The sequence below is a fragment of the Salvelinus sp. IW2-2015 genome, linkage group LG9, assembly GCF_002910315.2.
Source record: "Salvelinus sp. IW2-2015 linkage group LG9, ASM291031v2, whole genome shotgun sequence".
NCBI lineage: Eukaryota > Metazoa > Chordata > Actinopteri > Salmoniformes > Salmonidae > Salvelinus > Salvelinus sp. IW2-2015.
The window spans coordinates 15,280,047-15,307,672 of NC_036849.1; the positions used below are offsets into that span (position 1 = coordinate 15,280,047).

At 41.9% G+C, this 27,626-nt stretch overlaps 1 protein-coding gene across 1 annotated transcript in view; it reads right to left on the reverse strand.

Moving 5' to 3' along the window:
• kcnh5b (potassium voltage-gated channel, subfamily H (eag-related), member 5b) overlaps positions 1 to 27,626 on the reverse strand; it is a 95,277-nt gene that overhangs the window by 14,103 nt on the left and 53,548 nt on the right. The window contains exons 8-10 of the mRNA XM_070445167.1: positions 15,477 to 15,676; positions 14,851 to 15,103; positions 8,604 to 8,800 (exon numbers count right to left, since the gene is read on the reverse strand). Coding sequence (XP_070301268.1) covers positions 8,604 to 8,800; positions 14,851 to 15,103; positions 15,477 to 15,676 — 650 coding nt within the window. The remainder of the gene's footprint in view (positions 1 to 8,603; positions 8,801 to 14,850; positions 15,104 to 15,476; positions 15,677 to 27,626) is intronic.

The following is a 27,626-nucleotide window of genomic DNA, read 5'->3' on the forward strand; positions in this document are numbered from 1 at the left end:
ACATTTTGTGAAAATCCCCAAAATCATGGTATTTTTTTGGTCTGGGTTTTTTGTGGAAACTCTCATTACTAATACATCAGTCGGCTGGTAAAAGTATCCTTGTCTGCAGGGTCAGGCGTCTCATACCATTGTCCTCCAAGCCCACAAGCTGTCCCAGCTAACAAAAATAAACCATAGAAAAGAGCCCCTAACGACACAGATATTCTGTAAATATTTGGTGCACTCTGTGGATGTTCGCTTCTTAGGCTTTCAACCTAAATGTAAAAGAGGAATACTCCAGAGATCTAGAATTCTCTGAAAAGTATTGGTAGCCTAGTATTCGACAGCACGCACTGTGAAAATATTCAAAACGGATCATTTTAAAACCAGAACCTTAAAGCGCTGCAGAAGTACAGTATAGATTTTGCTTAACAATGTGCAGTGGCCCCTTTAGGCAAAAGAAAAAGAGCAGATTTGCATGTGTTTTTTAAAGCAATATAGCTCTCTTTAGTCAGGTAAAGAGTCTAAAAGCCCTGAAGTGTTTTCTTAAATGAGAAAATGGTTAGGTAACTTAATGCTCATCTTACCAAGATAGAAGCAATCGCTCAGACTAAGAAAGAGAGAGAAAGGTGCTTTGTGTTGAAAATTCACAGGGCCCCATTTTTAACGTGAGCATTCAACTTTGTCTTTTGAAATCATTTGTCAAGTGTTGTATGAAATAATTGGATCAGGTGAAGGAACAACTTAAAATACATGAATTCAATGTTTTTATAATCAAAAGGATCAACAGTTTGAGTATTTGTTTCTGCATACCCACAAAGTATGCATTTATGAGATTATTTGAGAAAGACAAAAGTTCTGTTCGTTATGAAAGTACACTGTGTATGCTGAAATGCTAGAAAAACACCTTCCACACTTATTTACACCAGCCATAGTCACTAATGGACTGAATGACAGACATACAGTATGTCACGAACTCCAGGTGCAGAATAGCAAGCAGGCCTGCCTCAGTACAGGTCCAGGGCTGACCCAAATAGCCGTCGTCATGTGCCTGATGGCTGTGTGACATCTCTCACACTGCATTGTGACTAATAAGATAATGAGTCATGGAGATGGAACTCAATCAGTGCTCCATCAGACCAATTCATTACACACACTCTCAAGCACCAGCCATGGTACCAGCTCACAAACTCAAAACAGAGACCAGGCATTGCTGTCTCTGACTGGCCGCTTCCCATCTCTCCACTGGGATTCTCTGCCTCTGACCCTATTACGGGGGCTGAGTCACTGGCTTACTGGTGCTCTTCCATGCCGTCCCTAGGAGGGGTGTGTCACTTGAGTAGGTTGAGTCACTGACGTGATCTTCCTGTTCGGGTTGGCGCCCCCTTGGGTTCGTGCTGTGGGGGAGATCTTCATGGGCTATACTCAGCCTTGTCTCAGGGTAGTAAGTTGGTGGTTTGCAGATATCCCTATAGTGGTGGAGGGGCTGTGCTTTGGCAAAATGGGTGGGGTCATATTCTGCCTGGTTGGCCCTGTCCGGGGGTATTGTCGGACGGGGCCACAGTGTCTCCGAACCCCTCCTGTCTCAGCCTCCAGTATCTATGCTGCAATAGCTTGTGTCAGGGGGCTAGGGTCAGTCTGTTATATCTGGTGTAATTCTCCTGTCTTATCTGGTGTCCTGTGTGAATGTAAGTATGCTCCCTCTAATTCTCTCTCCCTCCCATGGGACCATGCCTCAGGACTACCTGGCCTCATGTCCACCTGGTCGTGCTGCTGCTCCAGTTTCAATTGTTCTGCCTGCGGCTATGGAACCCTGACCTGTTCACCGGACGTGCTACCTTTTCCTGGACCTGCGGTTTTCGACTCTCTCTCTCTACCGCACCTGCTGTCTCGAACTCTAAATTCTTGGCTATGAAAAACCAACTGACATTTACTCCTGAGGTGCTGACTTGTTGCACCCTCTACAACCACTGTGATTATTATTATTTGACCCTGCTGGTCATCTATGAACATTTGAACATCTTGGCCATGTACTGTTATAATCTCCACCCGGCACAGCCAGAAGAGGACAGGCCACCCCTCAGAGACTGGTTCCTCTATAGGTTTCTTCCTAGGTTCCCGCCTTTCTAGGGAGTTTTTAGCCTAGCCACGTGCTGCTACAACTGCATTGCTTGCTGTTTGGAGTTTTAGGCTGCGTTTCTGTATAGCACTTTGTGACATCGGCTGATGCATTTGATTGATTTAATATAGCCGCAGTTCAACACACACACACACACACACACACACACACACACACACACACACATGCATAAACAGAGTATCAGCTCTGAGGGTAAAGGCTACCTCTGCTATTTCTCACTGGGAGATAGCAGGCCGCCAACATGTCTGTGGGTGTTAACTGCTAAAAGGCCACAGTAAGTAAGGAGTCTATTAGTATTTAATATATAATTCATTATGTGAAAATGGCTCTGACAAAAGACCTATTGGGTGTAGAGAGAATAAACATGGTAAATACCTTTAGGATTAATAACCTAATAATGTGAGAATTACATTCCAGAGTTCCCTCAAGAGTGATAGGAAGTGCTGAACAATTAGTGTTTTTTGAGGTCGGTTCGGTTTCGGTTCCATTTATAAAAATGAATCGCGGTTATTTTTTAAACATTAAATACACTATGTATTATGTGGGTTGAATGCTGTAATGGACAGATCACAATTTACTGGGGGGAGGGGTGGTCCAAAATAGGGGAGGGTTGTCAAACTAGTTTTTGTTGCTTTGGGGAGGTTTGTGGGGGGGTTTTATTGGTCAAAGAGGAGGGTAGTGTGTTTTTTCCATGGAGTAAATTCGCTCTTTTGCAGGATTTACTCTATTATTTCTTCCATATAGACAAATTTCCTCATCTGCTTGCATGCTCCTCCCCTGTATCAAGGTGTTTTGGTACTTCCCTTATGACCTACGCTTTTCCGTGTGCTAACTTTTACTATGCCACAGGTCAGTATAGTCTATCAGTCTAACGGTCTGTCCTGCCCTCTATCCACCATTCATAGTGACAATAGTGGTAGGTGGATCCTTTGTCCGCATCTGTAATAGGCTAACTAGCAATCATACAGTGCATTCGGAAAGAATTCAGACCCCTTGACCAATTTATTTTTTATTTTTTTTAAATATCACATTTACATAAGTATTCAGATCCTTTACTCAGTACTTTGTTGAAGCTTCTTTAGCAGCGATTACAACCTCAAGTCTTCTTGGGTGCGACGCTACAAACTTGGCACACCTGTTGTTGGGGAGTTTCTCCCATTCTTCTCTGCAGATCCTCTCAGGCTCTGTCAGGTTGGATGGGGAGCGTTGCTGCACAGCTATTTTCAGGTCTCTTAGATCGTGTTAAAGTCCGGGCTCTGGCTGGGCCACTCAAGGATATTCAGAGACATGTCCCGAAGCCACTCCTGCGTTGTCTTGGCTGTGTGCTTAGGGGCAATGTCTTGTTGGAAGGTGAACCTTCACCCCCAGTTTGAGATCCTGAGCAGGTTTTCATTAAGGATCTCTATCTCTCTCTATTTTGCTCTGGTCATCTTTGTCTTGATCCTGACTAGTCCCCGAGTCCCTGCCTCTGAAAAACATCCCCTTAGCATGCTGCTGCCACCACCATGCTCCACCGTAGTGATGGTGCCAGGTTTCCTCCAGACGTAATGCATGGCATTCAGGCCAAAGAGTTCAATCTCGGTTTCATCAGACCAGAGACTCTTGTTGCTCATGGTCTGAGAGTCTTAGGTGCCTTTGGCAAACTCCAAGTGGGCTGTCATGTGCCTTTTACTGAGGAGTGGCTTCCGTCTGGTCACTCTACCATAAAGTCCTGATTGGTGTAGTGCTGCAGAGATGGTTCCTTCCTGAAGGTTCTCCCATCTCTACAGAGGTACTCTAGAGCTCTGTCAGAGTGACCATCGGGTTCATGGTCACCTCCCTGACCAAGGCCCTTCTCCCCCGATTGCTCAGATTGGCCGGGCGGCCAGCTCTAGGAAGAGTCTTGGTGGTTCCAAACTTCTTCCATTTAAGAATGATGGAGGCCACTGTGTTCTTGGGAACCTTCAATGCTGCAGACATTTTTTGCTACCCTTCCCCAGATCTGTGCCTTGACACAATCCTGTCTCTGAGTTATACGTACAATTCCTTCGACCTCATGACTTGGTTTTTGTTCTGACATGAACTGTCAACTGTGGGACCTTTTATATAGACAGGTGTGTGCCTTTCCAAATCATGTCCAATCAATTGAAGTTAACACAGGTGGACTCCAATCAAGTTGTAGAAACATCTCAAGGATGATCAATGGAAACAGGTTGCACCTGAGCTCAATTTCGAGTATCATAGCAAAAGGTCTGAATACTTATGTAAATAAGGTTTTTCTGTTTTTATTTATAAATTAGCAACATTTTGAAAAATCTGTTTTCACTTTGTCATTATCGGGTATTGTGTGTAAATTGCTTTAACGTAACACAATGCGGAAAAAGTCAAGGGGTCTGAGTACTTTCCGAAGGCACTGTATCTGCAAGCTGTTGGCTAGAGCGCACGTGCCAATAGCAGAGTGGGCACATTCCCTACACCTACTGTACGCAACATGCTTAGTGACAAAACCATCAGCTTGCCTAGAGTTGAAGAAGCAATGGAAATCCATTGAACTTGTATTTTTTATGTATTTACACAGAGACTTTTATCTGTAACAAGTCAATTTGATGAAAACACAACTCTGATGGGAAAATGCTCCAGGATTTGGCAGTTAAAAAAAGAAAAGTTAATAACAATTTGGCTTAAGCACCATTCTCTCTCGCCTTATGCACAGGTGCGCCTGCTGCTGAGGGGAGAGAAAAACAGAGGAGCCTTGGCTTAGGCTACTGTTGATTGTGTAAAACAAAAGTTAGAGGAAAAAGAGTATGCCTATAGTGAAAAGCCTTCAAGGGTAATTTAATATAAGTTTTAATATGATAGTGGACTAAGATGAGAAGAATGTAGGTTACTGTGCAACTCCCTATTCAGGTAGGATGCAATATTGGAACTTAAATGTATTTAAAATCATTTGTTTTATCATTATTATTATTATTGTATATCATTGTAAGGCTATTTATTAATCGAAACCAGTTCTGTAAATATGCTGAACCTATTTTGTTTAATTCTGTTGAGACATTTTCATTGGACAAATTAAATTTGATCTGTCTTTTTAATTGTGTACTCCGTATTTATTTTAAGATACTGTAGGTTATAAGAGCCTATTTCTGTCATTTGTTGGGTATGGTAGGCACTTGCCTTTGTTGGTAATTGCTGTGATATATCCTGTGAAGGTTTAAACCAGTTTGCAAGTGTTTTGCTTCATTCTGTTATGCCATTTTCTTTGGCCTAATTGTTCCAACTGTAATGCTGTTTTTGCCGCAGCATAATAGCCTGCTCGTATGCCATCTGACATAAAGACATGCATGTCGGTACCGTAGCAAGCCGCCAGCATATCTCTATAATATAGAATAATATATGCCATTTACTGTAGCAGACGCTTTTATCCAAAGCGACTATCTCTCTCTCTATCTCTCTGGGGCTAGGCCTAAGCTTGTTGTTAAATATTAATATCACACAGTGGACCCTAAGCCTATACATGCAATTCCCTGATGCATTTAGTGCTCAAATCTCTGACAGCTGGACTGTGAGGTGGACAATTATTGTTTTAGGAAAGTAGCCTAAAAAACTATTTAAAAAAAAAATGTCTATAAAGTTTTGCATATACTATATATAGAAAGATAAGGAATAGTGTTTTTGTCATTTGTTATAGGCTGTTTAAGGACACGTAAGTGTGGCTCATTTGGCCAATATTGTAACGGCGTTCCTCTCTCTCTTCATACGAAGAGGAGGAGTAGTGATTGAACCAAGGCGCAGCGGGTTGTGATGACATATTTATTTACAGAAAAGACGAAAACACGAACTTGACTATAAACTAACAAAACAACAAAACGGAGTAGACAAACCTGGACATGCGAACTTACATAAAACGCAGAACTCACGAACAGGAAAATGACTACACAAAAGACCGAACTTACAAACAAACCRAACAGTCCCGTATGGTGCGACAAACACTGACACAGGAGACAACCACCCACAACGAACACTGTGAAACAACCTACCTAAATATGACTCTCAATTAGAGGAACGCCAAACACCTGCCTCTAATTGAGAGCCATACCAGGCAACCCTTAAACCAACATAGAAACAGACAACATAGAATGCCCACCCAAACTCACGTCCTGACCAACTAACACATACAACAAACTAACAGAAATAGGTCAGGAACGTGACAAATATACTTTGTTTTTTGATGGTGCTGGCTGAGCCAATTCGGATCTGAATGCATATGGATGTCTGGTAAATTTCTCAAATGTCTGGTAAATTAAAATCTTCCCAGTCACGCTGTGCGGCGCCAAATTCTCCTAAAGTAAACCCCAAAATGTGAATATTGTTTTATGCAGATTTCAGAAAATTTATATTAAAATCTGTCGCCAATTGGATGGGAACTTATAGACACCCTAAAGACTCTGGCAAGTGCGCTAGTCCAGTGTCACTTTGATTATGCCTGCACATCATGGTTCACCAGCAGCCCCAAACATCTAAAGAATAAGCTCCAGACTAGGGTTGAATATTTTCTCATTATTTTACAAATGTTCCATCCAAGAATAATCACTTTTCTCTCAGGTAAGCCGGTATTTCCCTCCCAAAACAGAAGTATTCTAATATGTCTTGATTTGATTAGAGCTTTGGTCAGCATGAAAATTCAAGCCTGATGCTACCTGAGCCTGATAAGCCATACATTAAATACATTTTATGAGCCCTACATTAATGACATTTTATGAGCCCAAGCCCAAAAAAACCAAAATGATTGTGCCGTTATCCAATAGCCAGCCTATGAAAGGCTACCACACATTACACATGACAGAAAAACATAAAAGCCCATAGATGTACTGTAGCTATGTTAAAAAATAAGGTGACCCCAAAAGCCAGAGATGTGTACATTAGATGTGCGTTCAGTCCTTATATTACTGTAGCATATGCTGCAGAAAATGTAGGGACCACAATGGAAATAAGTCCCCGACTTTATTGTGCAATCATGGTAACTTTTAAAATGATTTGTGTATATACTGTATGTATTTTTATAATAAAATCAATCAATCAATCAATCCAAACTGTGCAGAGGCCATTGATGAATCAAATCAAAAAAGTTTAACGACATTCAGAGATCGTCAAGCCAAGCCTTCGATACTGTGTAAGGCTACAAGGTAAGGAGGGATGTGTTTTCTGTTTGTCGAGATTGACATCTATTTATTGTGGTGTTGAAAACGCAAACCACGTCAGTATGTTTTTTTTTCTTTATTGGTTATGTGGTACATTGGCACAGAAACCTGATGGTGAAAAATGAACTGCATATACAGTATTTTATTTAAGTATAAAGATGGCATCAAAATGCTGAAAATCTAACTTCCCCCTAGCTGATCATTGTCTGCAGCCAGCTCTGATTGTGAAGTAATGAAACAGGCAGAGAGAGTGAGCTCCCCTGTGATGGTCAGCGAACCCTCAACCTTCTGACCCGTAGCACTACGTGGCATCGATTGTGCCACAAAAGCAAAGTAGATAGATACTCACTACAGTTAATGCTATTTGTGGTCGTAAACATGGTTTTGAGTTAATTCTATGAGGGGGGAGGGTGTTTAATTTATTTTACAGTACAAGGGACACATTGAGTTGAACGAGCAGTCCCAAACAACACTGAATAAAACAATTAATAAAGTCCCATGATGGTAGTGACTGCCCATAACGGCTTATCACTTACTAACCATAATTTATTCACATTAATATATTTAATAAAATATTTCAGTTGTGTATATTACATTTGTTTTATTTGATTACCAAGTCATCATCTCATCTCTATAGAGCTGCTGCCTATGCTGTCTGACAAAATCATTATTTTAGTAATGCTTCAAAGTTAATTAGACATACTTTTATGGCTACTGAATACCAACTATCAGTCACTTAGATCATCTATTTTCAGGTAGAGATACCAAGAGAAGACACTGCTCTCTATCTCTCTCGATCACGCATTCTTCTCTCGAATCTCTCGCTCAGTGTCTGTCCCACACTGATCTAATGTAGCAGAAGTAAATAAAATTAAAAACAGACCGGACAAGTAGGCATACAATGGATTATGGTGATTGTAGTTAATTACCACATTTTCTGCTCTAAACTATATAGAATATTGGCCTGTTGGAAACTACAACATCGCAGAGTTCAGGCTTGATATGATTTATCTCTAGAGAAACTGTGCAATGTGCACATTGAGCTCAACGAAAAAGAAAAAGAAAGAAAAGGAATTCAAATAAAACTGAAATTTCAGTTAATGCTCAGCACTAGTGATCGGAGAACTAACTATCTGCAGTCAAGGAGAAAGGCAACAAAAGCGCTCTGCAAAAGTTTTAGATGAGAAAATAGGATACAGAAGAGGGAGGAAAAAGGAGGAGGACTGACATGTGGTTGTCAGTGAGTGTGAGTGTGTGTGTGTGGTGTGTTGTGCGTGCGTGCGTGCGTGTCACTGCGTAACTCATACCCGCTTGCGTAGGTTGCAGGTGAGGATAAGGTTGCGTGAGAAGGAGTTCGCAAAGGCTGTGTAGAACTCCAGAACCTTGTGCAGTGCCTCTCTCTTGATGACGTGCAGGTCGCAGTACGTCAGCGCCCGCACGTTAGCACACGCGTGTGCAAGAGTGGTCTCTTTCCAGAACACATCTCCAAACACATCTCCTTTACCTGAGAGAGGGGAAAGATAAATTGAGAGATTTGTGTGGGAGACAAAATAGTACAATATTTAGTATTTTCTCAGTGAAATCACCAGTCACAGATGTTATGGATATTTTGAGATCTGAGGTTTCAAGGTTTCCTTAGCAACGAGGTTATCTGGCTGAGACCTTAGCAACCAAAGATACTCATTACTCAGAGCACAGTAAAATGTTAGAAGCTGATTTACTCTACAGGCAGTAAAGACCAATAAAAACATATTATTCTCATTTCAACCATCTAAAATTATCATAAACTGTCAGTTGAATATCAAATCAATGGTTCACTTGAAGGGATTGCACTAGTATCACCAAATGAAAACCAATGAAACTCAGTCCAACCAGGCTACCATACAGCAGAGAACCCAAACATCAGAACCACAACACAGACAGGATGTGTGAATCTTGTGTGTGAATACCATTTCCCTATTGGGTCTGAGGAACCATCCAACTAAAGAGTCCTGTCGTGCTGGATGCTCGGTGCTGGAAGCCCCCCCTTAGAGGCACAGCACGCCACCAATTATTGGAGCCGATATGGAGAAGGTCAGAGAGATCAGCCTGGTGGCTCTAGAGGAGTTAGAGGTCAGCATCAACCTGAGAAGAGGTGTCTTACTGTCTGTGGTTGGAGATCAATGCAGCGCTACTCTCACACTACAATCATCCTTTGTGGAGGTGGATGGGAGTGAATTCAGTGTTTCATGTTTGTGTGATCAATGGTGGTCATGGTGACAACTAGAGCTCTATGTAAGCTAGCAGATTTCTGTGACTAGAGCACAGTGCTGAGGCGGACTGATACAGTCTCATCTCCCTCCGTTTACTGCATATCCAATCAGTTCACTGGGCCAGAACATATTGCTGTGTGAATAATTTTCCCCACTAAAATTCCCTTTCTCATAAAGCAGCATGAATAATAGATTGCGAAATTAGTCCAATCATCGTTTCGCGAAACACAACTAAGCCAGAACAGAGGAGAAAATCATAAACTGATAAGGCCGATGGAATATTGTTTGATGGAAAGTTGCTGTAGCCCTGTGGCCAGTGGAATGGATTATTAAAGGTATGTGATTCTGCAGGTTGTCCAAGTATAGGCGTGTTACAGTGGGAGTGTTGAAGGCAGCTCCTCTCCTCTGCTAGTGGGCTGCTAATGAAGAAGAGAGAAAGGATCCACAGCTAAGAGTTAGCTTAGTGATTGCCAGGGGAAATCAGAGGGGTCTCTCTTTCTGTCTCGCTCTGTATCTGTCTCTCTCCCTCGTCAGCTATGAGCCCCAGCTATTTCTCTTGCCTGTTAGCACCTCTACCTCCAGGGGGAGGCAGGCACAGAGTTGGCCAAGGCTAAAGGGAGGTGTTCACTGTTTGCCCACGAGACATACAGCAGTCAGCTAACCCTGCCACCATAGTATTGTCAAGTTTTGCAACCAGTCTATGACTAGAATCACATACCTACAGTAAAGTGGAATTGAGCAGGGTGAATAGCAACATATCTGGCACCAAATGAGGCGTGACAGATGAGTAGTGCTCATAACTTACCATCAACAATATTAAACATGATAGAACAAACGTACAGACTACCATTGTGCAGAGAGAGTTAATGCTCTCAGGAGGATGTTACACTAATGTGCCTTCTTCCTCTCGTGCTGCGCCCCCCCACGGCTCCCCCACCGTGGGTCTCCTGCAGTGTCGATCTGCTCTAAATCATCACAGCAGCACAAAGCATGCACCCCCCCCCCCCCCCCCCCCACCATCCATGCCCCCTACGAAGTCTGTAAATGTGATCCCGGGACCACCTGTGGTGGCAAGACAGACGCCTCACGTCGGTGTCCATTTGAGCTGCTGATTAATGTCCTCCATGTTGTGAGGCAATTCATCTGTGGCTAATATACTTTTTATGAAGCTCTAACTACAGCCCTACTCTAGCTCCTAATGAAGTTAAAGTGGAAAAGCAATAAAATAGCCTGCGAAAACACCCGCTGGCACTACAGCTCTGCTGGTGTCCAACTCTGTCTTTATCTTTCGCTTCTCTCTTCCTTTCTATTGTATATGCCTATTTTTTTGTTGCTGTTTGAGTTGACAAGGCATCAGCCAAACCCCAGAAACAACATCATCCACAATAGTGATAGTCCCTGCGGTTATCGCGGGGTGGACGAGTTTAGTGTCATTAAATATTGTGTGGCTGAAGGGCGGGTTGAATTAAGAGAAACAATACCATAAAAAAATCCATTAATGCATAATTATTGCGTAATTTATATAGTTTACATTGCCTTTTTTCTTTCATTCTTTTAGGTTATCTGGTATTAGTGCATAAGCCTAAACTTTAGGGTCTAACTGTACGCGCGCCAAATTGCATACTTTTGGGAACTGGCAGAAAAAGTTAACATCAATCACGGAGGCAAAAATTACATTGTCGAACTTAAATTCAATAAGACAAAAGCCGCGAAAGGAGAGTTAAAAATTAAGAAAAGGGAAGGCCAAAAAAAGTAATGTTTGGAAAATATTTGGTGAAGTGGTAAAAAAAAGATGATAGCAGTGCCGGCTATGTTATTGTGTGATGAATGTGAGAAACTATACAAATTCGACAGTCACAAGACTTCAAATAGGCCTATGGCATTTCAAGGAAACTGTAGCCTACTGTTTAGATCGGTTAAATAGAAACTGAAATCTGGACATTGATTAACCAGAATATAACCTACTGTTTTTTGGCAAACTCCAAAGTCCTCTGATAATACTACTCACGAGCGAATCGACATTCCTGTGCTTTGAGAGGAATGTCTGAATGCTTTTGTTTATACGAAAACTGCATTGTTGGTTAAGGGCTTGTAAGTAAGCATTTCACTGTAAGGTCTACACCTGTAGTATTTCGGCACATGTGACAAATAATATTTTATTTTATTTTGCGCGATTGAATTGAACTCTGTCAAATGCATCATAAAAAAATATTGCGCCTATTTAATGCAACCCTTGCTGTTATTAGATCGCAAAGCAGCATACAACTGAGCTAAACGTTTGGAACAAGTTCACTTTCTCATCCATAGCCTAACAACTCATATCAGGTGCAAGTTTAGCTCACATCTGAAGGCTGCCCCCACATATAGAATGCGGATCGCTAAAATATCCTAATGATTATGATCACACTTCCTCAATTCAAATGTTGTCGACACTATACCAAAGATGATTTGGTATGGTTTAGAAACTCGAGTTATCAGTGTAGCCTGTTATCGCCTGGACTTTTTGAAATATCTTCACACTTTCAGGCTTCCGTCATAACTGTCAATGTATAAAAAATAAAAAAAAGAGTTACAGGGGGCAGTTTGGAAAAAAACGTATCGGAAAAAAACTTATCCCGTCCGAATCGCCCTCTGGAATAAATACACGTTCTCGAATAGGGCTACAGGCTTAATAATAACTACTGCGGAATTAAGCATTTATTGTAGTAAAATGTTAGATACGATCTGTAGAGGTGCTGTATTCATCATAAAAGCATCATAAAAGCTGATAGAAGCTGACCATATAAAATATGTATCGAAGCCAAACTGAAATCTTATCAGAACACATCCGGTCGTTTTCACAGCTTTCTTTTTCCTTACAACCGGTCGAACTGATGTCATTTGGACTCTTTGTACAGAAAATCTTTCCCGTTTGTTATTGCTTTATTGTACTTTCTCCCAAGTACCTAAACATCTTTGCTCCGCGAAATATGACAGAGAAAACTTTACCGATGTCACCTAGTTTGAAGCATTCATTCTATCGATCGATTACAATATTCTGTTGAGCAAGGTTTTATTTATTCTTCTAGGTCAACATATAATGACAAAAGAGGAGCTATATGTATCCAGTGGCGGCCACTGCCCCACCTGTTTTGAGCCCCACCTAGGGGTTGCCTGCTTTGCATGTTATTTTTACACCTTAATTCGTGTCAAATATCAGTTAGCAAACAATGTAAAAAAATAAATAATAATTGAGTAAATAAAGCCGCATACAAACTTGGTCTCTCTTTTGCTTTCTTGAATAAGGCATCTCCAAAATGCAGGTGTTTCAGCCTAGCTCAGTGATTTATGTGGTGGTGGGGCAGCCAGCAGAAAATACAGGACTGTAGGTTGGTAATGTTCTCTAGTTGTGCCGTGATTGGTTAATGTTCTCTAGTTGCGCCTGTTCTTGGCTCAGTGTTCTGTCACTCATGGGGACACTACATCACCGCCCAATCTAAGGGTAGAGCTCGAAAATTCAAGCACCTTGGGTGCTGCCATAAAGTTACATTAAAAGTGCCCATCCAAGAAGGCTCAAGGTCATTGGCCACAGATATAACGAGATTTGACATCGTTTTTTCTACATTAGCTTTGATTGCACTTATCATATCAACATCATACTTTCAAAATCTTAGCTAGCAAGCTAGCAGTCATCATCATGAATCAAGTCGACAATCTACTGGCAAATGATTTTTAATCCTAGGCATATGAAGATAAATAATGAAGAGAAATTATAGATAAAACGTATCGGTGCTCAACGGCCATTGGACATAAACGTTACACACAAGTTCGCAAATTCAACAATGAGAGGTTTGGAAGGAATCAGTGGATAACTGCAAGCATTACAAAACTTAAAAGGATAAACATTTAACATTGGCCATACTGTCAATCCAGCATGACTTCTGCCACGCTCAAAACAACTGGAAACTCAGAACTAGGCAGTCTGACTTAAGTGAGTTCAAGACAACGAGAAACTTGGAAAAAAACTTGGAAAATACGTTTTGAACGGTCATCCAACTCGGAATTGCAAGTCCGGAACTCGGGCCTCTTTCTAGAGCTCCGACATGAAGATCACTGACGTCATCATGATTCAACCTTGTTTTTTCAGAGTTCCCAGTTGTATTCAAAGCACCATAAATCCAGAAAATGGCAGACTTTGATTACAAAGTTTGATGACAAAATTTGCCCACGAAGAACCGCCGTGCCATGTTCTTGTTCAAGTGAGCACAGCACAACAAGGTGAGTCCAAAAAAGTATTGTATGCTGCTGCATAAATTATGTAATATGCCAGGGAGATATATATACTGTAGCAAAGAAAGTAATACTAAGTGTACAGTATGTTGTGTAGTAAGCTGTTAGTAGCCCATGTTCCTCACCCTAATAATTTGGTCCCTTTTCAGCTCTTAATTTCACCTACTGTTCTGACTTGGTGGTGCACATGTAGCCTATAGCCTGTTTTAGAGAAATGTAATCATTGAATATTGTAGAGAGCTTTCATTGTCTACTTATATGCCCCCTTTATTTATCCTATGGTTCTGACTTGTATAGGGAGAATACTGTAAGAACGGCCCATGTTCGGAATTCTGTCGCTGTACATTTCAAAAGTGCTGAACAAATTTATATTGACTCCGTCCGTCCTAGCTTGCTCATTAATATCTTAATCGGAATGACGGATTCCCTCTTATCCACTCGTCGTCCCCTTATGCCATAGTTTGTACATCTCAATTGTCAGTAGAAACCATATTTGTTTAAACAAGTCAGCCATATCAGCTATGTTTTTTTTAAATGCAGTAAATGAGACTGAATGAACTGTTTCACTGCCAGACAAGGCTCAGCTGATAGCCAAGTGTAGCAGTGGTAAGGTGCTGGGACTGCTGTTGGGACAGCTTTATGTAGGTCCTAACAGTTTGTGGACCCCGTTTGTCACCGTTATAGTGCAATTAATGTATTGTTTAGTGTTGTGTTGTGGCTTTGCTGGCATGCATTGTTTATAGTTTGCCCCACCAAGATTTACATGCTAAAATCGCCACTGCATGTATCTAACTATAGACATTATAAGCAGAAACATATCTAAATAAGGCAAAACAAAATCCTGCACACGCTGTCAAAGGCCTCAGATTTTCACATTAAAGTTGGTGGTTGCAGATGAGTTTTTAGCAATTGCGGGCTGTTGCAGGTGAACAAACAGCTGACCCGCACACCACTAATCCACAGACAAACTCAAGAACTAGCCAATACGTTGGTGCGGAAACTGGAGAGGCGCAAGATGCACTCTGCTGCTCACCTAGAATGGCGATGACCTCGTCGTCCTGGATGACCTCCAGTGACCCTGACACCACAAAGCAGAGTGTGTCGACGCTCTCCCCAGCATGGAAGATGAGGTCCCCGGGGGCGCAGTGGATGGTCTGGAACTCCCCGGCTAGCGAGCGCAGGCAGCCGTCACTGGCCAGGCGGAACGCWGGGTGCTCATTGAACACCTTCCGGTTCAGGTGAACACAGATGTCTGCTCGCATGTCTTTAGGACAGATAGACAGCACCTGGAGAGAGGACAGACAGACACCTGTCCATCAGGCTTTCAGGTTGTTTGTATTACTTTCAAATCAAATCAAATTGTATTGTCACATACACATGTTTAGCAGATGTTACTGAGGGTGTAGCGAAATTCTTGTGGTATAGTATGGGTTTCACCATTGTACTGAGCCATTGCGGTATTGTGTAGTCCCATTCATTAGAATCCAATGTGTTCTACAAGACTTCTGCAGTTATCTCATAACCATACTACTACTGCATCTATGCTCTAACCCCAGCCCTGGTGTTGTTAGATCCCATCCTTCCTGTCCTGTAACCGCAGGCAGCCCTGGTGTTGTTAGGCCTATCTCTCCTGGGTCCAAGCTCAGGGGCATGGCTCACCTTCTCAGTGTCGATGCCCTTGGACATGGACCATGTAGAGACAATGTAGTCCATCACCCTCTCACTCAGCCCATTGGGCACCTGGTAGAGCTTGAGGAAGTCCCTCACATTGGTCAGCATCTTGTGTTTGCGGTTGGTGTTGGTGTACATCTGCTGGAAGATGGTGGTCACATTTCCAAAGATGGTGACGTACAGAAAAACTGGAGAAGAAAGGAATACAGTTGTCATAAGATGAAATGAGCTGAAGTGAGTGGTAATGACAGGTGACAGATTGTGTATATAATGGTGTTCATGTACTCCATAGGAGAAAGAAGGGGGAGAGTTCCAGAACCACTAGCGCTCCACAAGGCTTACTGACAGCCTCCAACGCTGTGATTGTAACCTAGCTCACTGTTACCATAGAGACCTTACCCAAAAATAGTTCTGTCTTCTTCTCCCAGCCAATAAAAAGACAATAAAAGACAAGAAATAACAACTTTAAAGACTTAACAATGGGGGAGGGATCCGCGCTGGCACATGATCCAGAGAAAAGAGGCTGGCAGGCTGGCTGTTGAGAATGATTCAGCAGGCAGGAAGGGCACATGTTCCTTCCTTCCCTGTGGAATTATTAATAACTACTCTCCTCTCAATGCAGACAGATTCAAACAGCTGCACCTCACACCTGACATCAATGCACCTGTGAACGACTGCTGACAGTGTTGTTAAGTCAACTTCAACAGACCGCAGGGTGACAATACCAACTTGTACATTTCAGATTAAAAGTCTAGTTTCTAAATCTAAAATACCTCTGGAAATAAATCCAGGTATTTGGATACTTGTTAATGTAACTCAAAAACACAAATTGAAGATAGCATTGGCATTCTACCTTATCTCTTCAAGTCAAAGACCAAGTCAGAGGGCATGGCCTTAGCTCTGTGCTTGCCAGCCTGGCCTCAGAGCCAAACGAAACATACTTGACATATTTCTGAGCACCTCTAAGACATATGATACCAAACAATGGTTTAGTTACTTTAGACAGAAACGAAAGTAGGGAGGTTGGTTGGGAAGCATGGGTGGGTGGGTGTAATCTGCGACCGTCTAGCAATCCAAAGGTTGCGTGTTCGAGGTTGCGTCGGGGACAACTGTAGCATTTTAGCTAAGCCTTCCCCCTAACCCTTATTCTAACCCAAATCACCAACATGCTACATTGTCGTTTTAGTTCCCCTAACCTTTCACATAAATTATTCTCATAATTCTCCTTTGTTGTTACAAGCAACCTGGACTCAGAGAAAGACTCCAAAACTATACATGCTCCAATAGGTATGATGACTTACGAACATAGTTAAATAAAGGTTAAATAAATCTAATAAAATAAATGATAACTTACATCATCCAATTCGTATGCTATTGTATGACCTGGTAAGACGTATGATACTATACGTCCTCTAATTCGTATGATATTGTACGACCACTATTCCATTCATAATGTAACCTAACGTAACATAACATATCATACTAAATGGAGTGTCACAGATTTATTTAACAGAATAATACGAATTGCCTTGAGACTACATTGCAGAGCCTGGTCCAAAACCACAACTCAACACATTAATGTCCAATAAATGTCTATGACGCAATGGTCAAGCAGCCAATCACTGGCACTAACAGCCAATTGAAACTACTTTTCTTTCCAAAAGTACCACAACCGTGTAAATCTATTTTGACAAGGTGTAATTGTGTATCAGGCCTTCCCTTTCTAAGTAAACATTCTTGCAGTGTCTCTAAGTAATAATTGACTGAACAATGTGCAGAGGCAGCATGCATAAGTCATACTCTCACCCCCAAGAGGGAACTATAATTTCTATCATCAGAATTCTCATTGAGTAAAGAAATATTATTTAGCGTTGACATTGTGGGGTTTATTTTTCATTAGGTCAACTTAATAGTCAATTTGATGCTATTTAGAGAAGATAATGGCTTTTGTAGAGGCCGAGGGGGGAGGGGGAGTTCTGATCTGTAGTAGAACATCTGCTCTTTACTAGTTACACTGGCACAGTAAACATACACAGAGGGGAACATTCATAACACAACACATCAAAAGTAGAGCGCTTTTTCATAACAGTCATTTATATCAGTCATACTGAACAATGACTAATATCATAAATGGTTATGTAAATTTTTCTCTCACTGAAAAAATTGTGAATTTGAGAGGAATTTCCATTAGAACACACAGACACTGCCAATAAATAAAATGTTATGAACAAAGATAAATCGCCTCATTCAATCCTTTAATTCCATTCATTGATCATGATTCAAATAATAACCAGACTGATGACCACGAGCGACCACCTTGCTGTATTTGTTGCATGAATGTTGCAGGAGTGCTAATCACACTGCGTGTTGTGAGAAGAATTTAACAGTGGCAGCACACCTGGGGGATTGAATTAAGCTGCGAAACAAATATAACCAGTCCTGTGGGTCTGCTGTTGAAGGTAACAAGGCCATAGGGGGTCTCCGTCAGAGGCTTAGGGGAGAACCATAATGAAGTCATGGAGGACCACTCAGAGAACCACCTGGCCAGGTAAACACTGGGACCACTCACCCTCATCACTCACACACGGATCACACCAGCAGGTATATACTGTAACGAGCGGAAACTAGCAACGTAAGCTGAAGTAACACCCCATTTATTTGATGGCTTTACTGTGCACAAGGCTACATTCTGGTAGCATCAGATAGTGTAGCTACAGACATGGACATTAATTCAGGTTTCATTTAACTCCAGGTCAGGTTAGGTGTCTGAGGGACTGGGAGGGGTTTTGTAGGCTGTGTAAACTGAGAAGGACATCTTCTAAAGGCTCCTACTTCTAAAGGCATTATTCACAGCTCCTTGAATAAAGGAACCCTTAAAGAAGAGCAGGTGGGAGCAGTTGGGTTCATCCTGTATCAGTGCTATGAATAAACGTTCATGACACGTGCAGCCAGACCCCAACTCACACTGTCTGCAATTACACTTAAGAGGTCCAATCCATCACGCCTGGCACCTGCTGGATTCAGTTATCCCCCACTGCAAGTCAGACTGCAGACTCTACCCGTTCAGCCCTGCATAAATCGCTGTGAGAAATGAAATAATTATAATAAAAAATTGATTTCCCGTGTTTCAGGACTTTTCACATGGGAAGATTGGGTCGATGGAAAATGAGAATCACAAATGAATGAGTCAGGGAGATAGCCCACAGGGACAATTAGAACGGTGATAATTATGGAAATGGTGTCAGAATCAGTACAAATGCAACCCTTGGGTAATTTGCATGGAGAGTGCAAATATGAAACTAGTATTCATGAGTTACTGATTAAGGATTGCATAATACTGTAATGCAAGACTGGTGATTTTGTTTAGTAGAGGATCAACTATTTTACGAAACACTTGCATAACCCTTGCACACTCAAACACTTGAGCTAAGTCCCCCTGACCAGTTGGCATGCCAACGTGTCAAATGAGGCAGGTCATAATGACAGTGGAACCCCCTTCTTAGCCCTGCGATGTAAGACTCATAGAGGAAGTCCCCCCAACCACGGTCTACATGCTGTGCTCCAAAAGGAGGGAGAGCCTAAACTCTGACGCAAAACCTCAGCTAGAAATATTGTCACGCCCTGACCTTAGTTATCTTTGTTTTCTTTATTATTTTGGTTAGGTCAGGGTGTGACATGGGGGATGTATGTGTTTTGTCTTGTCTAGGGGTTTTGTATGTTTATGGGGTGTTTCACTTGTCTAGGTGTTTGTATGTCTATGGTTGCCTAGATTGGTTCTCAATTAGAGGCAGCTGTTTATCGTTGTCTCTGATTGGGAACCATATTTAGGCAGCCATATTCCATTGGGTATTTGGTGGGTTATTGTCTATGTGTAAGTTGCCTGTGTCTGCACTTGTTTATTATATAGTGGCACGTTGTTTTGTAAGTTTGTTTAAGTGTTCTTCGTTTCATTAAAAGAGAAGAATGTATTTATATCACGCTGCGCCTTGGTCCTCCTGTCTTCCACATTACGACGAACGTGACAAATATTCCCAAACATTTAGAGAGAAAGTGCAAGGTCACCATGCCAGTGGGATTAAAGGGAAACTGTGAGATCTTTAAATTTAGGTCATTTTCCTACTTACCCAGAGTCAGATGACCTCATGGATACCATATTTATGTCTCTGTGTGCAGTTTGGAGATAATGTAAATTAGCACATCGTTAGCTTAGCACAATTGCTAAAAGTCTACAGGTACAGTAGCCAGCTCCTCTCAAGAGCAGAGAAGTAGGCCTTCTAACTCAGGGCCGGACAGAGTTTTTAGCTCGAGGGCCACATCGGGATTTCGATGTATATATACACAGAGTGTACAAAAATTTAAGGACACCTTTCTAATATTGAGTTGCAACCCCCTTTTGCCCTCAGAACAGCCTTAATTCGTCGTGGCAGAGACTCTACAAGGTGTTGAAAGCATTCCACAGGGATGCCTGCCCATGTTGACTCCAATGCTTCCCACAGTTGTGTCAAGTTGGCTGGAGGTCTTTTGGGTGGTGGACCATTCTTGATACACATGGGAAACTGTTGAGCGTGAAAAACACAGCAGCGTTGTAGTTCTTGACACAAAACAGTGCGCCTGTCACCTACTACCATACCCCATTCAAGGGCAATTAAATATTTTTTCTTGCCCATTCACGCTCTGAATGGTATGCATACACAATCCATGTCTCAATTGTCTCAAGAATTAAAAATCCTTCTTTAACCTGTCCCTTCATCTACACTGATTGCAGTTGATTTAATAGGTGACATCAATAAGGGATCATAGCTTTCACCTGGATTCACCTGGTCAGACTGTCATGGAAAGAGAAGGTGTTCTTAATGTTTTGTACAATTAGTGTATATGTACAGTACCAGTCAAAAGTTTGGACACACCTACTCATTCAAGGGTTTTTATTTTCCACATTGTAGAATAATAGTGAAGACATCAAAACGATGAAATAATAGCCCTTACACAGCCTGGAGATGTGTTGGGTCATTGTCCTGTTGAAAAACAAATGATAGTCCCACCAAACCACATGGGATGGGTATCGCTGCAGAATGCTGTCGGAGCAATGCTGGTTAAGTGTCCCTTGAATTCTAAATAAATCACATACAGTGTCACCAGCAAAGCACCCCCACACTTCCTCCACCATGCTTCACGGTGGGAACCACACATGCGGAGATCATCCGTTCACCTACTCTGCGTCTCACAAAGACACGGCGGTTGAAACCAAAAATCTAAAATTTGGACTCATCAGACCAAAGGACAGATCTCCACCAGTTTAATGTCCATTGCTCGTGTTTCTTGGCCCAAGAAAGTCTCTTCTTCTTAATGGTGTCCTTTGGTAGTGGTTTCTTTGCAGCAATTCAACCATGAAGGCCTAATTCACCCAGTCTCCTCTGAACAGTTGATGTTGAAATGTGTCCATTACTTGAACTCTGTGAAGCATTTATTTGAGTTGCAATTTCTGAGGCTGGTAACTCTAATGAACTTATCCTCTGCAGCAGAGGTAACCTGGGTCTTCCTTTCCTGTAGCGGTCCTCATGAGAGCCATTTTCATCACAGTGCTTGATGGTTTTTGCGACTGCACTTGAAGAAACTTTCAAAGTTCTTGAAATTCTCTGGATTGATCGTCCTTTATGTCTTAAAGTAATGATGGACTGTCGTTTCTCTTTGCTTATTTGAGCTGTTCTTGCCATAATATGGACTTGGTCTTTTACCAAATAGGGCTATCTTCTGTATACCACCCCTACCTTGTCACAACACAACTGATTGGCTCAAACGCATTAATTAAGAAGGAAAGAAATTCCACAAATTTACTTTTAACAAGGCACACCTGTTAATTGAAATGCATTCCTGGTGACTACCTAATGAAGCTGGTTGAGAGAATGCCAAGAGTGTGCAAAGCTGCTATCAAGGCAAAGGGTGGCTACTTTGAAGAATCTCAAATATAAAATATATTTTGCTTTGTTTAACACTTTTTTGGTTACTACATGATTCTATATTTGATATTTCATAGTTTTGATGTCTCACTATTATTCTACAATGTAGAAAATATATTTTTTTTTAATAAAAAAACTTGAATGAGTAGGTGTGTCCAAACTTTTGATTGGTACTGAATACATACATATACAGTTGAAGTCGGAAGTTTACATACACTTAGGTTGTTAAAACTAATTTTTCAACCACTCCACAAATTTCTTGTTAATAAACTATATTTTTGGCAAGTCGGTTAGGACATCTACTTCGTGCATGACACAAGTAATTTTTCCAACAATTGTTTACAGACAGATTATTTCACTTATAATTCACAATTCCAGTGGGTCAGAAGTTTACATACACTAAGTTGACTGTGCCTTTAAACAGCTTGGAAAATTCCAGAAAATGATGTCATGGCTTTAGAAGCTTCTGATAGGCTAATTGACATCATTTGAGTCAATTGGAGGTGTACCTGTGGATGTATTTCAAGGCCTACCTTCATACTCAGTGCCTCTATCCTTGGCATCATGGCAAAATCAAAAGAAATCAGCCAAGACCTCAGAAATAAAATTGTAGAACTCCACAAGTCTGGTTCATCCTTGGGAGCAAATTCCAAACGCCTGAAGGTACCACGTTCATCTGTACAAAAAATTGTACGCAAGTATAAACACCATGGGATCATGCAGCCATCATACCGCTCAGGAAGGAGACGCGGTTTGTCTCCTAGAGATGAATGTACTTTGGTGCGAAAAGTGAAAATCAATCCCAGAACAACAGCAATGGACCTTGTGAAGATGCTGGAGGAAACCGGTACAAAAGTATCTATATCCACAGTAAAACGAGCCCTATAGCGACATAACCTGAAAGGCCGCTCAGCAAGGAAGAGGCCACTGCTCCAAAACCGCCATAAAAAAGCCAGACTACGGTTTGCAACTGCACATGGAGGAATGTCCTCTGGTCTGATGAAACAGAAATATAGCTGTTTGGCAATAATGACCATCGTTATGTTTGGAGGAAAAGGGGGAAGCTTGCAAGCTGAAGAACACCATCCCAACTGTGAAGCACGAGGGTGGCAGCATCATGTTGTGGGGGTGTTTTGCTGCAGGAGGGACTGGTGCACTTCACAGAATTGATGGCATCATGAGGCAGGAAAATTATGTGGATATATTGAAGCAACATGAAGACATTAGTCAGGAAGTTAAACTTGGTCGCAAATGGATCTTCCAAATGGACAATGACCCCAAGCATACTTCCAAAGTTGTGGCAAAATGGCTTAAGGACAACAAAGTTAACAAAAGGTATTGGAGTGGCCATCACAAAGCCCTGACCTCAATCCCATAGAAAATGTGTGGGCAGAACTGAAAAAGCATGTGCGAGCAAGGAGGCCTACAAACCTGATTCAGTTACACCAGCTCTGTCAGGAGGAATGGGCCAATATTAACCCAACTTATTGTGGGAAGCTTGGGGAAGGCTACCCGAAATGTTTTAGCCAAGTTAAACAATATAAAGGCAATGCTACCAAATACTAATTGAGTGTATGTAAACTTCTGACCCACTGGGAATGTGATGAAAGAAATAAAAGCTGAAATAAATAATTCTGTACTATTATTCTGACATTTCACATTCTTAAAATAAAGTGGTGATCCTATCTGACCTAAGACAGGGAATTTTTACAAGGATTAAATGTCAGGAGTTTTGAAAAACTGAGTTTAAATGTATTTGGCTAAGGTGTGTGTAAAATACGCTTTCAAACTGTAAATATTTATATACACTACCGTTCAAAAGTTTGGGGTCACTTAAAATGTCGTTGTTTTGAAAGAAAAGCACATTGTTTGACCATTAAAATAACATCAAATTGATCAGAAATACAGTGTAGACATTGTTAATGTTGTAAATGACTATTGTAGCTGGAAACGGCAGATTTTGTATGGATTATCTACATAGGCGTACAGATGCCCATTATCAGCAACCATCACGCTTGTGTTCCAATGGCACGTTGTGTTAGCAAATCCAAGTTTATCATTTTAAAAGGCAAATTTATCATTAGAAAACCCTTTTGCAATTATGTTAACACAGCTGAAAACTGTTGTCCTGATTATAGAAGTAATAAAACTGGCCTTCTTTAGACTAGTTGAGTACCTGGATCATCAGCATTTGTGGGTTCAATTACAGGCTCAAAATAGCCAGAAACAAAGAACTTTCTTCTGAAACTCATCAGTCTATTCTTGTTCTGAGAAATAAAGGCTGTTCCATGCGAGAAATTGCCAAGAAACTAAAGATCTCGTACAACGCTGTGTACTACTCCCCTCACAGAACAGTGCAAACGGTCTCTAACCAGAATAGAAAGAGTGGGAGGCCCCGGTGCACAACTGAGCAAGAGGACAAGTACATTAGAGTGTCTAGTTTGAGAAACAGACGCCTCACAAGTCCTCAACTGGCAGCTTCATTAAATAGTACCCGCAAAACACCAGTCTCAACGTCAACAGTGAAGAGGCGACTCCAGGATGCTGGCCTTCTTGGCAGAGTTCCTCTGTCCAGTGTCTGTGATCTTTTGCCCATCTTAATATTTTCTTTTTATTGGCCAGTCTGACATATGGCTTTTTCTTTGCAACTCTGCCTAGAAGGTCATATTTACATAAGTATTCAGACACTTTGCTATGAGCCTCGAAATTGAGCTCAGGTCCATCCTGTTTCCATTGATCATCCTTGATGTTTCTACAACTTGATTGGAGTCAACTTGTGGTAAATTAAATTGATTGGACATGATTTGGAAAGGCACACACCTGTCTATATAAGGTCCCGCAGTTGACAGTGCATGTCAGAGAAAAAAACCAAGCCATGAGGTTAAAGGAATTGTCCGTAGAGCTCCAGGACAGGATTTTTTTGAGGCACAGATCTAGGGAAGAGTATCAACACATTGCTGCAGCACTGAAGGTCCCCAAGAACACAGTGGCCTACATCATTCTTAATTGGAAGAAGTTTGGAACCGCCAAGACTCTTCCTAGAGCTGGCCGCCCGGCCAAACTGAGCAATCAGGGGAGAAGGGGCTTGGTCAGGAAGGTGACCAAAATTCCGATGGTCACTCTGACAGAGCTCTAGAGTTCCTCAGTGGAGATGGGAGAACCTTCCAGAAGGACAACCATCTCTGCAGCACTCCACCAATCAGGCCTTTATGGTAGAGTGGCCAGATAGAATCCACTCCTCAGTAAAAGGCACATGACAGCCCACTTGGAGTTTGCCAAAAGGCACCTAAAGGACTCTCAGACCATGAGAAACAAGATTCTCTGGTCTGATGAAAACCTTGATGAAAACCTGCTCCAGAGCGTGCAGGATCTCCGACTGGGGTTCAGAAGGTTCACCTTCCAACAGAACAACGACCCTAAGCACACAGCCAAGACAACGCAGGAGTGGCTTTGGGACAAGTCTCTGAATGTCCTTGAGTGGCCCATCCAGAGCCCGGACTTGAACCCGATCGAACATCTCTGGAGAGACCTGAAAGTAGCTGTGCAGCCAACCTGACAGAGCTTCAGAAGATCTGCAGAGAAGAATATGAGAAAGTCCCCAAATATCAGTGTGCCAAGCTTGTAGCATCATACCCAAGAAGACTCGAGTCTATAATCGCTACCAAAGGTGTGTCAACAAAGTACTGAGTAAAGGGTCTGAATTCTTATGTAAATACTTGTTTTTTTATACATTTGCAAAAAAATTATATGCATTGTCATTATGGGATATTGTGTGTAGATTGATGAGAGAAAAAAACTATTGAATCCATTTTAGAATAAGGCTGTAACGTAACAATATGTGGAAAAAGTTAAGGGGTCTGAATACTTTCCGACTGCATCGTATAATGTGGATCCTAATCAACTAAACTAAACAAACTCACCCAACCACACACAGAACCTCTACACACACTCTCGCACACCCGAACATGCATTTGTGCACACACACGTGCACGCCCGTGATATGGAAGCAGCCAGGCACCCACTCACAGGATACAGACACAGAGGCAGCAGTCACCTCCAGAGTAAAGGAGCTGGTTTTGGGCTGAGCCTCCCCTGATTTGGGCCACTTGATGTGGGATTAGCAGTGACCCGGATGAGTCAGTTTAGAGGACTCCTGGAGAGAGAGAGAGCAGAGAGTGCAGAGAACGACACCCCTTTATGGATTAGACTAATCGCCCTGCAGACAGAGCAGCCAGAGAAAGCAAAGCTCTCCAATTCCACTGCAGGATGGATCAGGGCAGGCAGGACAACACAGCTCCCTCCCTCTCTCTCTTTGTCATCACTTGTTCTTCAACCTACTGTGTATATTTTTATGCTTCTGTGTCTGTCCCTTGAAATCTCTATCCTTCTTCCCCCTCTCTCTTTCCATTAATCAGGGCATGGGAGCTAAAAAGCCCAAGGGGGAGAGACACTCCGAGCTGCTTCTCTGTCAACGCCCTCAGACCTCCTCCACCCACGCCCCATCACTGTTTCTCAGGCCTGACTCTGGGCTGATCACTGGGTAATGAGTCCTCAAATGGGGAGGGGGACTGGGGGAAAACATAAATGCCAATCTGCTTGGTGAGATCTATGGACATCATGGCACAGAAACAGTAGATATTGAAGCTTCCTCTTTGCAACTGATGGAATTAATCCTGATCCTTACACAACCCCAATCATGTGTTATGGTTTTCAATACACTTTTACATCCGCCGAAGCGATTCTGCTCAAATAAAACTGCTCTATAGTTCACTGCTCTGCCTCTCTTGTCTCCTCTCTCATTCCCTCACTCACTGGGGAGAAGAAGTCTCTACTGTTTTACAGACTCGGCCATCAAGCGCAGGCTCCTCAGGCAAAACCCGTCCTTTACTCCATCCTTCCGCCCAGCGCCCTTGCCATCCGCCTGCTGACGAGCTGAGCTCAGGTAATTCCCATAATTCCCAGTGACTGGGATAGGGTCGACTAATAATCCATGTCTTTGATTTACCTCTCATAATAAAACCTCAACCTCACAGAAACACAGACAGCAGTGAGGTTGGAATGTGCTTTAATTTCTCTACTTTTATTACAACTTATGTAGTCACAACTGTACTGTATTTGTGTGCATGCATGTGTGTGTATGCATGTGCCTGTGTGCATGAACCGACAAATGCAAATAAGTGTGTGCATTTATAGTTGTACTGGCATGTATTCAAGATGATGTAGAGGCAATTATATACACTTAGAAATGTCCTTGTTATTGAAAGAAAAGCAAATATTTTTGTCCCTTACAATAACATCAAATTGATCAGAAATACAGTGTAGACATTGTTAATGATGTAGATGACTATTGTATCTCAAAATGGCTGATTTTTTATGGAATATCTACATAGGCGTACAGAGGCCCATTATCAGCAACCATCACTCCTGTGTTCTAATGGCACGTTGTGTTAGCAAATCCAAGTTTATCATTTTAAAAGGCTAATTTATCATTAGAAAACCCTTTTGCAATTATGGATGTGCTGATTAAAGAAACAATAAAACTGGCTTTCTTTAGACTAGTTGAGTATCTGGAGCATCAGCATTTGTGGGTTCATTTACAGGCTCAAAATGGCCAGAAACAAAGAACTTTCTTCTGAAAATCGTCAGTGTATTCTTGTTCTGAGAAATGAAGGCTATTCCACGCGAGAAATTGCCAAGAAACTGAAGATCTCGTACAACGCTGTGTACTACTCCCGTCACAGAACAGCGTAAACTGGCTCTAAACAGAATAGAAAGAGGAGTGGGAGGCCCCGGTGCACAACTGAGCAAGAGGACAAGTACATTAGAGTGTCTAGTTTGAGAAACAGATGCCTCACAAGTCCTCAACTGGCAGCTTCATTAAATAGTACACGCAAATCACCAGTCTCAATGTCAACAGTGAAGAGGCGACTCTGGGATGCTGGCCTTCTAGGGAGAGTTCATCGGTCCAGTGTCAGTGTTATTTTGCTCATCTTAATATTTTCTTTTTATTGGCCAGTCTGAGATATGGCTTTTTCTTTGCAATTCTGCCTAGGAGGCCAGCATCCTGGAGTCGCCTCTTCACTGTTGACGAGACTGGTGTTTTGCGGGTACTATTTAATTAAGCTGTTCGTTTTTGGACTTGTGAGGAATAATTATGAAAGAGATTGGTGTGCTTTTTCAC